This window comes from Oryza sativa, chromosome 8, assembly GCF_034140825.1.
Source record: "Oryza sativa Japonica Group chromosome 8, ASM3414082v1".
NCBI classification, from domain to species: Eukaryota; Viridiplantae; Streptophyta; class Magnoliopsida; order Poales; family Poaceae; genus Oryza; species Oryza sativa.
In genome coordinates this window covers 17585981-17600523 of record NC_089042.1, presented here as the reverse complement: position 1 = coordinate 17600523, position 14543 = coordinate 17585981, and the positions used below count along the sequence as shown (strand labels likewise).

At 39.4% G+C, this 14543-nt stretch overlaps 1 protein-coding gene and 1 long non-coding RNA gene across 2 annotated transcripts; one reads left to right on the top strand and one right to left on the bottom strand.

Annotated features, from left to right (window-relative positions):
- Positions 1-662: 662 nt before the first annotated feature.
- LOC136351305 (uncharacterized) lies at positions 663-7452 on the top strand. The gene is made up of 3 exons (XR_010734295.1): positions 663-3902; positions 6397-6453; positions 7164-7452. It is a non-coding gene; the product is annotated as an uncharacterized lncRNA (long non-coding RNA).
- A 1863-nt stretch (positions 7453-9315) lies between these two features.
- Positions 9316-13564, bottom strand: LOC107276515 (disease resistance protein RGA5-like). Its single transcript, XM_015793393.3, has 3 exons — positions 13345-13564; positions 12365-13243; positions 9316-11388 (listed from the first exon to the last, which is right to left on the bottom strand). Exons 2-3 carry the CDS (start codon positions 13183-13185, stop codon positions 9450-9452), a joined length of 2760 nt encoding a protein of 919 aa, XP_015648879.1. The 5' UTR covers positions 13186-13243; positions 13345-13564; the 3' UTR covers positions 9316-9449.
- Positions 13565-14543: the final 979 nt, after the last annotated feature.

The window sequence follows — 14543 nt, the reverse complement described above, 5'->3', positions numbered from 1 at the left end:
AATAAAACGAATAGTTAAACGTTACGCGAAAAAAGTCAACAGCACATAAAAAAACAAGAGGGAGTTATGTATGAGTATAGTATGTCCACACCTATATATAATATGCTCGAGTATATGTCGATGTGTTATATATGAAGGTAGTTTCCTTGTGAAAGCGTTATTGGCTTGGTGTACGAGCTATATATCCCGTGACCATTAAGCTTCAGTCAAGTCAAAACAATATTACGAAAAAAATCAATTAATATTGTTTAGCTCAAAATGAATAATTGGAAGGACGATAGTTTGTATGTTTAAGTGGTGAAAATAATCAATTAACGTTGTTTAGCTAAAAATAAATAATTGGATGTGCATGTATTATGGAAATAATCAATTAATGGATGTTTAGCTAATAAAGAATAACTAGATATTCAATTAAATAATGAATTAATGTTGTTTAACTTCATATTAAAATGTTGCACTGTTGATTGTCCAATAAAGAATATATCACATAAATATAATTTTGAGCCGAACCCCATATCCACTGGCGCGAAATTCCATTCCTTGTGCAAATTACTGGCGCCAAATATTTCATCAAGGCGCCAAATCTCTGCTTATGGCGCCAAATCCAGCGTCTAATCTCTCCCCAAATACAAGTACCCCTGCCCCCGCCCCAAATCCTCTCTACCTCTCCGCAAAAAGGTCCTCCCAGAGCAAATCCTCTCCTGCCTATCACTTCCGACTCCGGCCTCCCTCGAGGTCTGAAGATCATGGGCGCACGGACGGGAGGAAGGTGACGCGGAGCACACAGGAGGCGCCGTTGCGGTGGGCCGGAGGCTGCAGCAAAGATGCGACGGCGGAGGCAATGGCAATGGTGTCGGCGCCGCCGACGGCTCTCCCCTTCGGCGGCTGCTCCTCGAGTGGCCACCTTCTCGCCAGTAAGTTTCTCGCCACCGGGGAGACGCTTTGTCCTCCATTCTCGCAGCTGCAGTTGCTCACCTCACCTCTCACCTCGTGTTATCGATCCCTGCAAAGCCCCGCAATACTGGATCTTGCCAAAACCCATCACATTGCTGGCCAGGTAGAGTTTGCTAGCTATAGGTCAAGTCATCTCGATCTTGATCTGTTGTTGGGTGTGGGGGTGAAATGGCTGGCACATGCACAGAGGTATTGGGGGGGGGGGGGGTGCGAATGGGAATAATGTGGGTCTAAATCTCTTCACTTATCTTGCCATCATGCACACAATCTTGCTATTGTACAATAAGTGAACAACCCAATGGATTAATCCACTCCTATTTGTGTATATTAGGAAATTGAACTCGATTTTTAAGTCTCTCTCTATTTTTTTTGAAAGTGCATTGTCTCTGTTTAATATGATGATGTTTATTTTGTTTTCCAAATGAATATTAAGTGGTAAAGGAATTTTTAATTTGTGCCAATTGCATTGTTTCTTGGTTAATTCACTGAAAGTGATAAAAGGGCACTTTTATTTGTACAACCTAATGAAATCTTGGTTTTTGGATAGGCATCTTGTGTTTATCCTGACTGCAAGCTATCAACCTGTCACTGGTTTAGGATTGTTAACTTGTCCATTTTTTAGGGTTGCGGCAGTATTTTGCCACCAAGAACGAGTGATTTTGAGTACTGAAATTAATTGGTATCTATTGGTCGGTGTTGTGAAAGGACATGTAGCCTAGTGGTTGTAGTGACATGAGTAGCACCTTAAGGTTCTGAGTTCAAATCTATGTATGAGCGAATTTCAGATTGGGTTATTTGAGGGCTAGTTCTCTGCCCGATAGGCTAAGTTCCTATTTTAAAAAAAGGCTGCATATATCCGGTTGGATATAGAGGCCGGGTAAAAAATACCCTTCTCTAAAAAAAAATAGTAGGTGTCATTATCAGTTTGTCATGTTTGGAGTGTGGTACTACACTGCACAATTTCTACTAAATATGCTTGATTGATGTTGTGTTTTATAATGTGTAGAACTTGAGATATCTTGCATTGCATGGCACTAGTTAACCTCAGTTTTGCCAAGAAGAAACATTTTTCACTAGTACATTATTGTTGGCCACTCATCAGCTATCGTCCAAAGGTGAGTGAATGAATCCCCAATTCTCCAAAGGTTGCACATCTTTCGGTTTAGCTGCAGGTGGAAAGACGGTGTTTTGCTTTGCTGCTTTGAGAATCAGGATTCTAGCTGACTTGTTTTATTAAATTATACAGTTCTATATCATGCAATATTTTGTAGGTTCAGATAATATCTGCACTCGGATATACCATCTGCCTATATATACATTTGTGCAGCATTATCTAAATCTATTGTTTTTCAGTAGGTGTTAAATCATCACGTCTTTAGATTTGCATTCTGACAGTTGTTCTCAGTTCATGTTTTCTTTAGCAATTCAATACCTAATTTGGATATCAGACGTTGTGCCTTTTTAAAGTGAATAGTTTCACTATTTTTGCTCCTTTTTATATGAGCTAACTATTGTCTGAATAGTTTGCTTTTCTAAACAGCTACTAGCTAGCAAGCCATGTATGTATCCCCTTTTTTTGTTCACTGGTGGAGAACCTTCTTTAGTCCCGGTTCGTAACCCTCTACCAATCCGGGACTAAAGATCGCTATCTTTAATTCCGGGTGAAATAATCGGGACTAAAGATCGATCTTTAGTCTGGTGACTTAGCCACGTGGCCGGCTGAGCCATCTTTAGTCTTGGTTGGTCGGTTGGACTAAAGATCTAGCTACTTATTTTTTGCATGGCATATGTGTATATATATACATATACATATATCTATACGTATACATATACATATATGGCACCTTATGGTGCTACGTATTAGGTGGCGCCTCGTTCAGTTCCCACCCGCCTTCCAGCCAATGTGTCCCTGCAGCCCACCTCAGCACCACCCACCACGTCAAGGTGAGTCATTGTTTTACTTTATTTCACGCCGGCAGTCCATCCAATCCGCCACTACCTGCAGCACGTTACGAGTCAAAATTTTACTCTGTGCACATCAATTTTAGCCTACAGACATGCTACGTGTCATCAGAGATTGTGAACACGTCGTCGTGAGTCAAATTTTAACTATGTAACATCCGTCCGTGTCTACCAATGCTTCATCCTACCACAACGTTCAGAGTCAAATTATAACTACGTACCATCTACCCATGTCCACCACGCTCATCCAACCCACCTGTCCTCTCCACAAACAAGTGTTGTTGCGAGTCAAAAATTGACTATAAAACAATCCCTCCGTTACCACCCACGCGCCATCTGAGCATTTCTCACTCTCCCCACACAACTTGACATCGCGAGTCAAAAGTTTACTTTCTATACAACCATCGCACGCGACAACAGCCAACGTGTTACACGTAAGTGAGTCAAATTTTGACTCGCTTTCAACCATACACACAGGGTGTGCCATGTTTATAGCTTGGCCAGCCAGTAAAATTATAACTTTTACGGCTACATCTAATGTTCGTTTGTAGTCAATACGTGTCAAAGCTTTTTTTTTACTCAACACCACATGGATTGTGTTAATTAATCGATGGCATAGAAATAACTCCCGTTTACGCAGTGGCAAGTTACGATTTACCGAACCATCTTATCCGGTGTGAGATAGACTCATCGGGTGAAAACTCCTTCAGTTATTTTATAACTCATCACAAGATTAACTTTTTTATCCGCTGCCATTTTTTTTAGTTTTTCTTCGCTGACAGTTACAGTGCGTATAGCAGCGAATCTTCAGGCGGTAGTCATTCCAAAACATCTCATTTACCGTCTTCTCCGCTCATTACGGCCATTCCTCGCTTTTCTCCGGCGACTGTGACCACATCCTCTCTTTTCTTGCGGCTTGTGAATCGGGGGATCGCCGGCGCCGCTGCATCTCCATCCCGACGCTCACCACTACAAGGCTGCGCCAGGTATCGCGCCATCCTCCGGCACCCTCTAACTCTCTTCTGAGTTTTATCTTTTCCCATTGATTTTTCCCCCAAATCCCAAACCTTGTTAGATTGCCCGGATAGATTGCTAAGTGCATACCAATCATTGATGGTTACGAATAGCAGCGCTCGTAGGTTAAACTCCTCCCGTTTATCCTCGTCCCAGATGAGGACACCTTTCTTCCACAACAGTTTCAGATCTTCGACCAGTGGTCTTAGGTACACATCGATGTCGTTACCAGGTTGTTTGAGGCCTTGAATAATAATTGGCATCATTATGTACTTTCTCTTCATACATAGCCAAGGGGGGAGGTTGTAGATACACATCGTAATGGGCCAAGTGCTATGGCCGCTACTCATCTCTCCAAAAGGATTCATGCCATCCGTACTTAAACCAAACCGAATGTTTCGTGCGTCCTTTCTAAAGTCTTTAAATGTTCTGTCGATGTTTCGCCACTGCGAACTATCGGCGGGGTGTCTCAGCATCCCGTCCTGTTGACGTTCTTCAGCGTGCCAACGCATCATTGTAGCATTCCCCTTGTTCCTGAACAAACGCCTTAGCCGTGGTATTATAGGGAAATACCATATCACCTTAGCAGGAATTCTCTTCTTCGTTGGCTGCCCGTCAACTTCACCTGGATCATCTCGTCTAATCTTGTATCGTAGTGCTTTACAAACAGGGCATGCTTCTAGGTTCTCGTACTCCTCACCGCGATATAGTATACAATCATTTGGACATGCGTGAATCTTCTGAACTTCCAGTCTTAGAGGGTAGACTATCTTCTTAGCCTCGTACGTTGTCTCGAGCAATTTGTTTCCCTCCGGAAAAATGTTCTTGACGAGTTTCAATAAATCGCCAAATGCCTTGTCACTAACACCATTTTTTGCCTTCCATTACAAGAACTCCAAAGTGGTATCCAACTTTTTATGCCTCTGCTCGCAACCTGGGTACAACGACGTTCTGTGGTCCTCTAACATACGCTCCAATTTATGGGTCTCCTTTTTACTTTCACAGTCCTCCTTGGCGTCTTTCAACATCTTACCAAGATCATCCGCAGCGTCGCTATCGTCAGCATCCCTGTCCACCTCGTCCGTTTGATTTTCTTCAAATCCAGCATACTGAGCCCAGTCCGGAATGTTCTCGTCCTCCACTTCATCTTCTTCCATTTCAACCCCTTGCTCACTGTGGGATGTCCAACAATTATAGCTTGGCATAAACCCCGACTCAAACAAGTGGAAATGAATAGTCCTGGATGCAGAATACTACTTCTGGTTCTTACACTTATTGCATGGACAACAAATAAAACCCTTATGCTTGTTAGCTTCGGCTACTCTCAAAAAATAATGCACGCCATCGATAAACTTTTTGGACCACCGGTCAGCGTACATCCATTGCCGATCCACCTACATAAAATGAAAAAAAATCGTACATAAATAAATTTTCGTACAATAATGACAGTCATACAATAATGATAAAATAATTAAAAACTCTTTCAACAGTCATACAATAATGACATATCATTACTCATACAATTAATAATTATAAAATAATCCAACAAACAATTCTTATTTATTATTTTTGAAGTTCTAAACTAATATTAATGTTGTACTTCTTTTAATTTCCAATTTAGTTTGTTTTCTATTTTTTAATATTAATTTTCATTATATTTTAAACTATGAGAATAAAACTTTTTTAAGTAAACAAACAAAATTTCTATATATTCTTCTTTTCCACATAAATTTTCTCTCTCATCAACTTACAACAAAGTTTTGGAGACAAAAAAATGTGTGAAACATAACTCCAAAAGTAATATAACAACAAAAAACATTGGAGGATGAAGTTACTAACAACAAAAAAACATTGGAGGATGAAATTACTAACCTTTTAACACCTCCGATTTGTATATAATCACTAAAAAAATTTCACAAGAAATTTTGGTATGACCTCCCTTCTTTTTTGGAGAAATTTTGAAGCTTGCTCGGGCTAAAGGAGGAAGAAGACATATATAAATGTGGGGATTTTTAGTCCCGGTTGGTGTTATCAACTGGAGCTAAAGATCGCCGGGAACATCAACCGGGACTAAAAATCCCGGGGGGTCTAACAAGGTCTGACATCTTTAGAACCGGGACTAAAGATCATCTTTAGTCCCGGTCACATATACCCGTTGTAGCCATCAACCGGGACTAAAGATCATCTTTAGTTATCTTTAGTTCCGGTTTTTAGTGGAACCGAGATTATTGTGGATTTCGGCCGACCGATCAAAGATGGTTTCTTCACAAGTGGTTGGTGCACTGCTGATTGGGCTGGCACTTGGTCTTGTGTTAGATTAATTTGTTTTTTGGTTAGAAATTTATCATTGGCAACTCAATCGGTGCGAGGTGCTTTGTTATGTTCTTGGAAGCATATTGTGCTTAAGAATACTAATCAACTTTTGCTTATTTGGTTGTAATATGGAAATATGGTTTTGTCCTACAGGGCCGTGGAGAACATGCACATTCGTTTTGAAAAAGTGAAGTGGTTAATTACAAGCTGGTAAGTTGATTCTACGTGCTTGTGTCTATCATATGCATGTTTCACATGTTCACATGTCTAGATTGACAACACAATACAAGATTTAGTAAAGAAAAAAAATTACTAGTAAACGAAATCAGATTTGCGTGAAGCATCATCATCAACTACTAGTGAGTCATAAATATATCTCAGTTTTTTTATTGGACTAGTACTAACGAAAAAAGGCATTTACCATCCCGATTTTTTTATTTATAGTAATTATGATATCTTGAATTAAATAAGTAGTGAATCTGCTCTATTAATAACGAAAATAAGAAGGACGTTGTTGTTGAGAGCGTCCAGCCGTGGACGCTATTCGAAATAGTGTCCAATCTTGGACGTCATTCGTCACAGCGTCCTCACTTGGTGCGGCCCAATGACCATGGTCCTCCTTCCTGTCCACACGCCGCGGTGGCGAAGCTGCCGTCTGCCATCCATCCTTGAGGTCGATGAGAGAGAGAGAGAGAGAGAGGGCGAGGGAGAGAAAGAGGCGAGGCCATGGCATTTTTTGGAGTCATCAGCGCCGCCAGCCTCTCGGCTTCCATGCACCAGTTTGTTTGGATGGGCAAGGCAGTTGTTGTTCTCCAGTTACTCACTGGAACCCTCCCTGCTTGGTTCTACCTCAAACGTTTGCAAATTTCTCTTTCCACATCGATTCTGACTTTCAATCTGATCTGATTGTTCTATTGCAGGCCATTATTTATAAATTCGTGTCACCACATTTGCTTGCCAACCGAATTGATTTCTGAAGGCAAAGTTGTGATTTACCTGCTCTTGCGTTGGTCAAGCAAGGAATCCAAATGTAGCCATATTCCTGAGGAAGACGATTCGACAACATTTCTACAATACATGGTGATTTCAAGTTTCATGGCAGTTCAACATCCAAATAATTTCATTTGCTTCCGAATCAGCAATGAACTAGTATATATGGATTGTACGCTGCTAGCTATGATACTATGATCTGCACTAGATCAATGTAGATGTCAGCTGGGCAAATAAATACACGTTCGTGCAGTAAGTAATTATACCGATTCCATACAGCAAGAGATCCAGGGTAAACATAAAAGGATTCAGAACGAGGCAAATTATAGGGGCGATGACCATCATCTTGCTTCTCCGATCGGGATTATCCGCGAGACTTGAAGGCTGGATACTCCAGGTTGTTTCGTGGCCCAACCAAAGGTGGACGCTTTTACAAACCGCGTCCTAACCTGGACGTTGTACTCGTTAGCGTCCGCACTTGGACGCTGTCTAGCCCAGCGTCCTTCCTATTCCTACAAATCTATGTTTGGAATTACTACATATTTAACTCGAGGAGTACAGATTACTATCAATAAAAAAAATCGTTTTACCATCTGTTAGATTAATTTGTTTCATGTTAAGGAATTGCAATTCAATAGATTTGGATCCATAAGTACAAAATCAATCTCGTGTAACATAATGCAATCCAAATCCACGTTATGTAAGAATCGACATTGATTCTTCAGCTAGAGAATGAATCCATGTGATGCAAATGAATGCATGAGTTTAATAATAGTATACTAAATGCGAACGAGTGACCATAAGGGTTTGGATCGATAAATACAAAATCAAACTCGTGTAACATGATGCAATATGAATCCACGTGATGTAAGAATAGAAAATGAATCCATGTACGTGATGCAAATGAATGCATTAGTTTGATAATATAGTGTACAAAATGCATAGGTTTCCTCAATCAATCAGGGTAGGGTTTTCTCGTATCAGATTTTTTACATGAATTAAGTTCTTGTACAACCCAACTGTGTATGTGTGAGCCAAATTACGTATGTGCTGAGTCCGACTTGGGCCATATTGATGCAAAGGCCCGTGGACAACTTTGGTGGCAGCGCCAAACTCATCTATTGCCACGAATTGTTCTACTATAGCAATGACGAAATATTCGTTGCAATAGATCCTTGCTAGTTGCAATGATTTCTGGTGTTTGTTGCAATATCTAAGAATCATTGCAACGATTCAAGTTTGTGTTGCAATACCTAAAGACTCATTTGCAACGATTCAGGATTGCGTTGCAATACCTACAGACTCATTTGCAACAAAGTAGTTTCGTGTTGTTATATACATGTCTCTAATAACAACGCTCTAAATTCGTTGCGACATGGATAACTATTGCAACGATAACAAAAAGCGCGGCAATATCGTCACCCTAATTACAACGCAAATTTATTCATTGCGATACTTCTTACTTATTGCAACAAAAAAAATTACAATCGCAACACTACGCAATTAGTGGTAATATGCCCCCCTATCGCAACCAAATTAGACTTCGGTCGCAATAATCCTTATGTATTGCAACGAAAATCACGTCGTTGTCCAAAATTTCGTGGCATTAGCCTGAAAACCATGTAGTGAATGGATCCCACTAAAAAATGTTAGGAAATCACACGATCTCACAGTGCCATAACTTTAGGGTATTATCAGCCATCCAATCTACAACGAACGAACGAGACTAATCGCTACAGTGCGCAAAGTTTTAAACTATATCTACACTAAAAAACTGCAAATCACTGTTTTCCACTATAGAATCAGACTTATTTTACTGTGCGCCTGTGCAGTTTGCTCCTAAAGTCAAAGGAGCCGGATCCGAACTTCTATATGCCTAATTGTGCATGGCCGGCCAGGGCCTTGACGCCTGGGGGCCAAGGCGGCTGCACTGCCCGTCCTGCCTGCTGGCCTTGCTCCTTTTATTAAGATAGGTATATGCCTAGTAAATAATGAAATCATCGGATCCAACTACCAAACGTGCCATCCCATGATCTGAATTCGGCTCAGCCTATTCTACGATTGACAAAATGGAAAGAAAACTAACTACTCGGATGAATGAAACTTTGAACAATTCAGCCACCCATTACATGCAGAATCCAATGTAGCAAACTTAAAACAAATGCAACTAACTTAATCACTACTTTTAAAAAAGGCAGCCTTTGTGGTACAAATTTTCAAGCTAAAAATATACTCTTTTTGGGAGGGAGGGAGTATATTCGCACAAGGCTAGGGTGGTTGGGATGAGAGCTCACTGCTCTCTTCAATGCAGCCTCTGCATTTTCAATCTCATGATCATTTTTGTTATATTGGTAAAGCAAATACTGGACCGTCATGAGGCAGGGGAGATTTTCTAGAGCAGCATTAGTCACAGTCTCTGGTTTAGATGCATTTATATTGAGTATGAGTAGTTCTAGCCTTGGCATTGATCCCGCTGTAAAAATTGGTTGTTGCCCGATGAAACAAAAGTCCCTCAAACAAGAGAATCCATAGCAGCCACTGATTATGAGACTGTCTCTGTACCCTGGTACACGGAGAGAAAGCTGTAGCAGAGAAGGTAAACATCCGATGATTGATAGATCTTCACAATTCACTCCCTCTAGAGCAAGGCCTAACCTTTTGAGGTTGACCAACGAACCTATCCAAGTTGGAACTCGTGGCATTGGTGAGCCTGAGATGTCAAGTCCTTCGAGTTTAAGCGGAGCAGGGCACCAGGGATCTGGTAAGTAGATGTTGCCAAGTATGATAGAAGTCATAATATTTAGACGACGGAGGTTGTACGTGCCTAGTTGAAGTAGACAAGAGGCAATAGTCTTCATATGCTCTTCTGTGCATGCATCATAGTCGTAGATCAACAAATTCAGTTCCCTCAGATTCTTTAGCTGTCCAAGTTCTTTGACGATGTTAGAGGAATGCTTGGATAGGTCCACCGCTTGTAATGTCTCTAGTGCCTGCATCTTTGCAATGCCATCTGGGAGTTGAATCTGATTGCCAATAAATAGATGCATCAAATTTCCAAGTCGTGTAATACATTGTGGTAACTGAACCATATGGTTGTCCATAACATTCAGCGTCTCCAAGCTCTGTAGACATCCGATTTCTTCAGGAAGTTCAGTTAAACCTGTTTTCTTGAGATTCAGGTACCTTAATTGAAACAACCTGCCTATATTTGCAATACAGTGGCTTTTCAACCATTTGCAATATCTAAAACTCAGAACACGCAAGTGCCTGAACTCCAATAGAGAAGGCAACTTTGGTTGATAGCAGAACACATCAAGAGATCGAGCATGAGACAAGTCAGACAACCTTCTTTGTAAGATTGAATTCCCATCCTCGATACCAATTTGAAGGGAGAGCCGACGAACCTTGTTCGTCCCAATAGTTTGATCAGGAGAAGCTACTAAAGTAACAAAGTTATCTTTGATGGACATCGAGATGATAAAATCAAGAATTGTGTCATGAACTTTCCAATCATCCTTGTTACTGCAACGTTGGATCAAATTTCTGTTGGCGAGTTCATTGAAACACATTTCTCCTAGCTCAAATGATGTATAACTTCCCTTTTTATGAATGAATCCCTCGGCAACCCATCTAAGTATTAAGTCATCCTTCTCAATTAAGTAATCTTCTGGAAATATACTGAGATGTAATAGGCAAGTTTTCAGATGAGGAGGAAGATCATAGTAACTCAGTGATAATATACTTATCATTACATCCACGCTAGGATTTCTTTCGAGCGCAGAACCAATTGAATTTTTTACATGATCCCATTGATCCTTTGTCATTGGTTTGTTAACCAACAAACCAGATATAGCTATGATTGCCAGAGGTAAGCCATCACACTTTTTCAAGATTTGATCAGAAACTTCTTCAAGGTGTGAAGGGCATTTTTCTTCGGAATTGAATAATCTTCTGTGGAATAAATGTCTTGAATGTACCATATTAAGTGGCCTTATATTATACACATGACCACTAAATGAAGAACAGCATGATCTAGCGACATCATTTATACGAGTAGTGGTGATTATTTTACTGCACTGACTGCTCATTGAGAATGCACCCTTAATAATGTTCCATATTTCCACCTTCCATATGTCATCAATTACAATAAGGTACCTACATATATTTTAGGAGTGATATAATAATATATTTAATTTATCAATCAAAATTTTAAGATAAGATAAATTGGCAAGCCATGGAAGCTGTTCTTGAACCTAGTTTGATATTTTTCTCTTGTAATTAACAGAAAATCAAGAAATATATATAGACATTTTAAAATTTCTTATAGCCCGCAGTTAGATGGTAAATAATATAACTCAACCTATTTGGATCAAGCTGCCAAACTAACGAATTTGATGGACAGATTGAAGTATGTTTTTTTACATCCTATAATTAAATCTATCTATCTCTATGAGGATTTCTCTTTTTAGTCCTACAATAAATTAAAGAAAATACTAGTTGAAAAAAAATATAGTTATCAATTTCGACTTAAATTAACCCACTATTTAGGCTATTAGATTTGTCTTTTTTAAAAAAGCTGTCCAAGTTCCCTGCCCTCTCCTCTCATCTCTCCATTATATTGTTTAGCTAGCAACTTCAGATAGAAAGAAATAGCCAATAATTAGATATATAAAAATCACCATTATGTGTAAGCTACATAGTTAATTTTTAATCCATTTTAACTGCTGTTTTTTTAATAATTTAATCAATAATTCAATATCCATATTGGCTATGTTTTGCTATATAAGAAATGTGCCATTTCAGCACATACCAAATCCTTCGCTTGACATCCAAATAGTTACAAAAATTTCAACAAACATGAATAGCTAAACTCGATAAAAAATATCTAAATACAATAAACAAATTCAAACATGAATCATGTTGCTATGTAAAATAAGAGCAATTTTATCATCCAACATTTGATACCTCGAGATACCACATTTCACACACAAAATTTGGGTACCTCGAGGTACTAAATTTTACACTAGAAAGTATCTCGAGGTACCAAAAATTTGTTGTATCTCGAGATGTCAAATGTTGGATGATAAAATTGCTCGTAAAATAATATTTTAGTTACGGAGCACGCTCTTACCTTTTGTTGGAAAGAAAATTGGAAATTTTGATAATAAGTTGTTGTTCATATCCATCTTCTGTCAAAGCATAGTCACGTTGTGCCACCTCACTTAAAATAGTTCTTAGAATTCTCATCATGTTTGGATTTCGTGATACTGATAGGAAAGCCGAACAGTCAAATTTCCCCTTGAGCTCTTGGTATACTTGGTATGCAAGGGTAGTTTTACCTAGTCCTCCAAATCCAACAATCGAGATAACCTTTGGTTGTTGCTGCATAGATTCACACCCATCATTACTGGACAATAATTTTATTACCTCATTTTTTGGTTCATCAATACCTACAAGATTTGAAGCAAGCTCAAAGATAGAGAGAGCTCTATGGTCAACGATTCTATTGTTGGTCCTCAAGACAGTCTCCCTTGTTCTATACCTTGCATGCCTATCTCCAACCTTCGTGATTTGGCTCTTGAAATCTCTGATTGCCTTGGCAATTCGACTTCTAGTCTTCATCTTCGCGAGCGAGTTCTTACACTTGCTGATAAACCCATCAGGATTAGCAGAATCATCATCAACTCGGACCATGAACTCATCAATAATATCCTCAATGTCGTAGGATAGCTCCCTTACATCCATCATCCAAGCATGATCTTGGGCATCAGGATTCTCTTCCTCTGACATCTTCAGAAGAAATGAATGGATGGCCGTGAGTTCGCTAGAGAGGGTCTCGATCTCTTTGTGCACCTCCTTGGAGATCATGTACTCATTGCAAACCAGAGTGGCTAGCTTCATGAGGACGGGCTTCAATGCCCCGGTGGCTATGCTCACTATAGCCCCTTCCATCCTCTTTGACACCCTAATCTTTCAGTTTTGTGGGGAAGAACAAACTAGAATCTGTTTTCTTTTTCCATTAAGAATACAAAGAAGAATCAGTTAGAACTATATAGTTCTAGTTGACACAGAATACATGGTACGAATGATATACAGGGACATAGATCGAACCTGAATAAAGGCGACATAAACTTTGCTCTTAAACCTTTACCACGCAAAAGACGCCTGAAAGACAAAACACACAAACTGGATCAGTATAAAGAGGAGATGACAGATCTGGATCAGAACAGAGCGGAAGAGAATATATCGAATGATGCTAATATATCGGTATTCAGCAGTATAGTACTGCTATGCTATTAGCGTTAATTAGCTGCCGATGTGACCGAAGCATGTGAGCTTAATTGTAGGGCTAGGCATTAACATGCATGATGTATCTTCTTTACTTGCACACTTGATAGGTACTGGGCATCTTTCATTCTTTCTTATGTCCCATCAATGTGATTTGCTGCGAAAGAACAAACCATGTCAACACAACACTGTCAATGGTAGGATATGCCAAATTAAACGTGTAGAGAAAAGGACGTTACCAACTAAATTAATAATATTTGTACTACGCGGCCAGAAAAAAAATTTGATTACTACTGATGATAAAGAGAGCTACCAAAAATTATTGCTATTGGGCTATTTCATTTCTAAATAAGTTCCTCTGTTTTGTTATCTCATGCTCACTTCAAAGCTAACCAGGTTTGGTGGATGCACGCTCACCTACTCTCTCTCTCTCTCTCTCGATCTGTTGTATTTTTTACCATCCAACATGGCGAGGAGATACCAAATCTCAATCATTGATACGACCAGATCCAACGGCTGACAGAGGTCAGTACCACGAGGTATCATTTGTGTCCTTAGGTGTTATTTCCCCCGTTTTACAATGTAAGATATTTTAGCATTGCTCATATTTATATAGATGTTAATGAATTTAGATAAGCGTCTAATTCATTAACATCTACTATATGAATGTGTGCAATGCTAGAAAGTCTTATATTGTGAAACAGAGAAAGTAACCAGGAGGGCATCGGATAGAGGGTATTAGCTAGTATATCAGATAACTAGAATGTATATATACTATGTATACTAGAAGTATAGGAATAAATTTTCTTTCTCTTTTCTTTCCACTTAGCTTAGATAATATATTATGAGAATGAGTAGCTGCTGCTTGTGTGTCACTCTACCCTCGGATTATCTTAACCCCTACTTAGGATATGAATATCGCAAGTAATATATAAATTATTAGTCGAGTTCTCTCTACATGATCTACCCACGGGATAAAATAAATACAATACCCTTGGAATACTCTCGGGTGAAATGCTACA

What these genes read in the sequence shown, in the direction of transcription:
- LOC107276515 (XM_015793393.3), bottom strand. Translation starts at nt 13,185, where the DNA reads ATGGAAGGGGCTATAGTGAGCATAGCCACCGGGGCATTGAAGCCCGTC. An exon ending in AATTTTCTTTCCAACAAAAG is followed by an intron (nt 11,389 to 12,364) that starts GTAAGAGCGTGC and finishes AAATATATGTAG; the next exon opens with GTACCTTATTGTAATTGATG.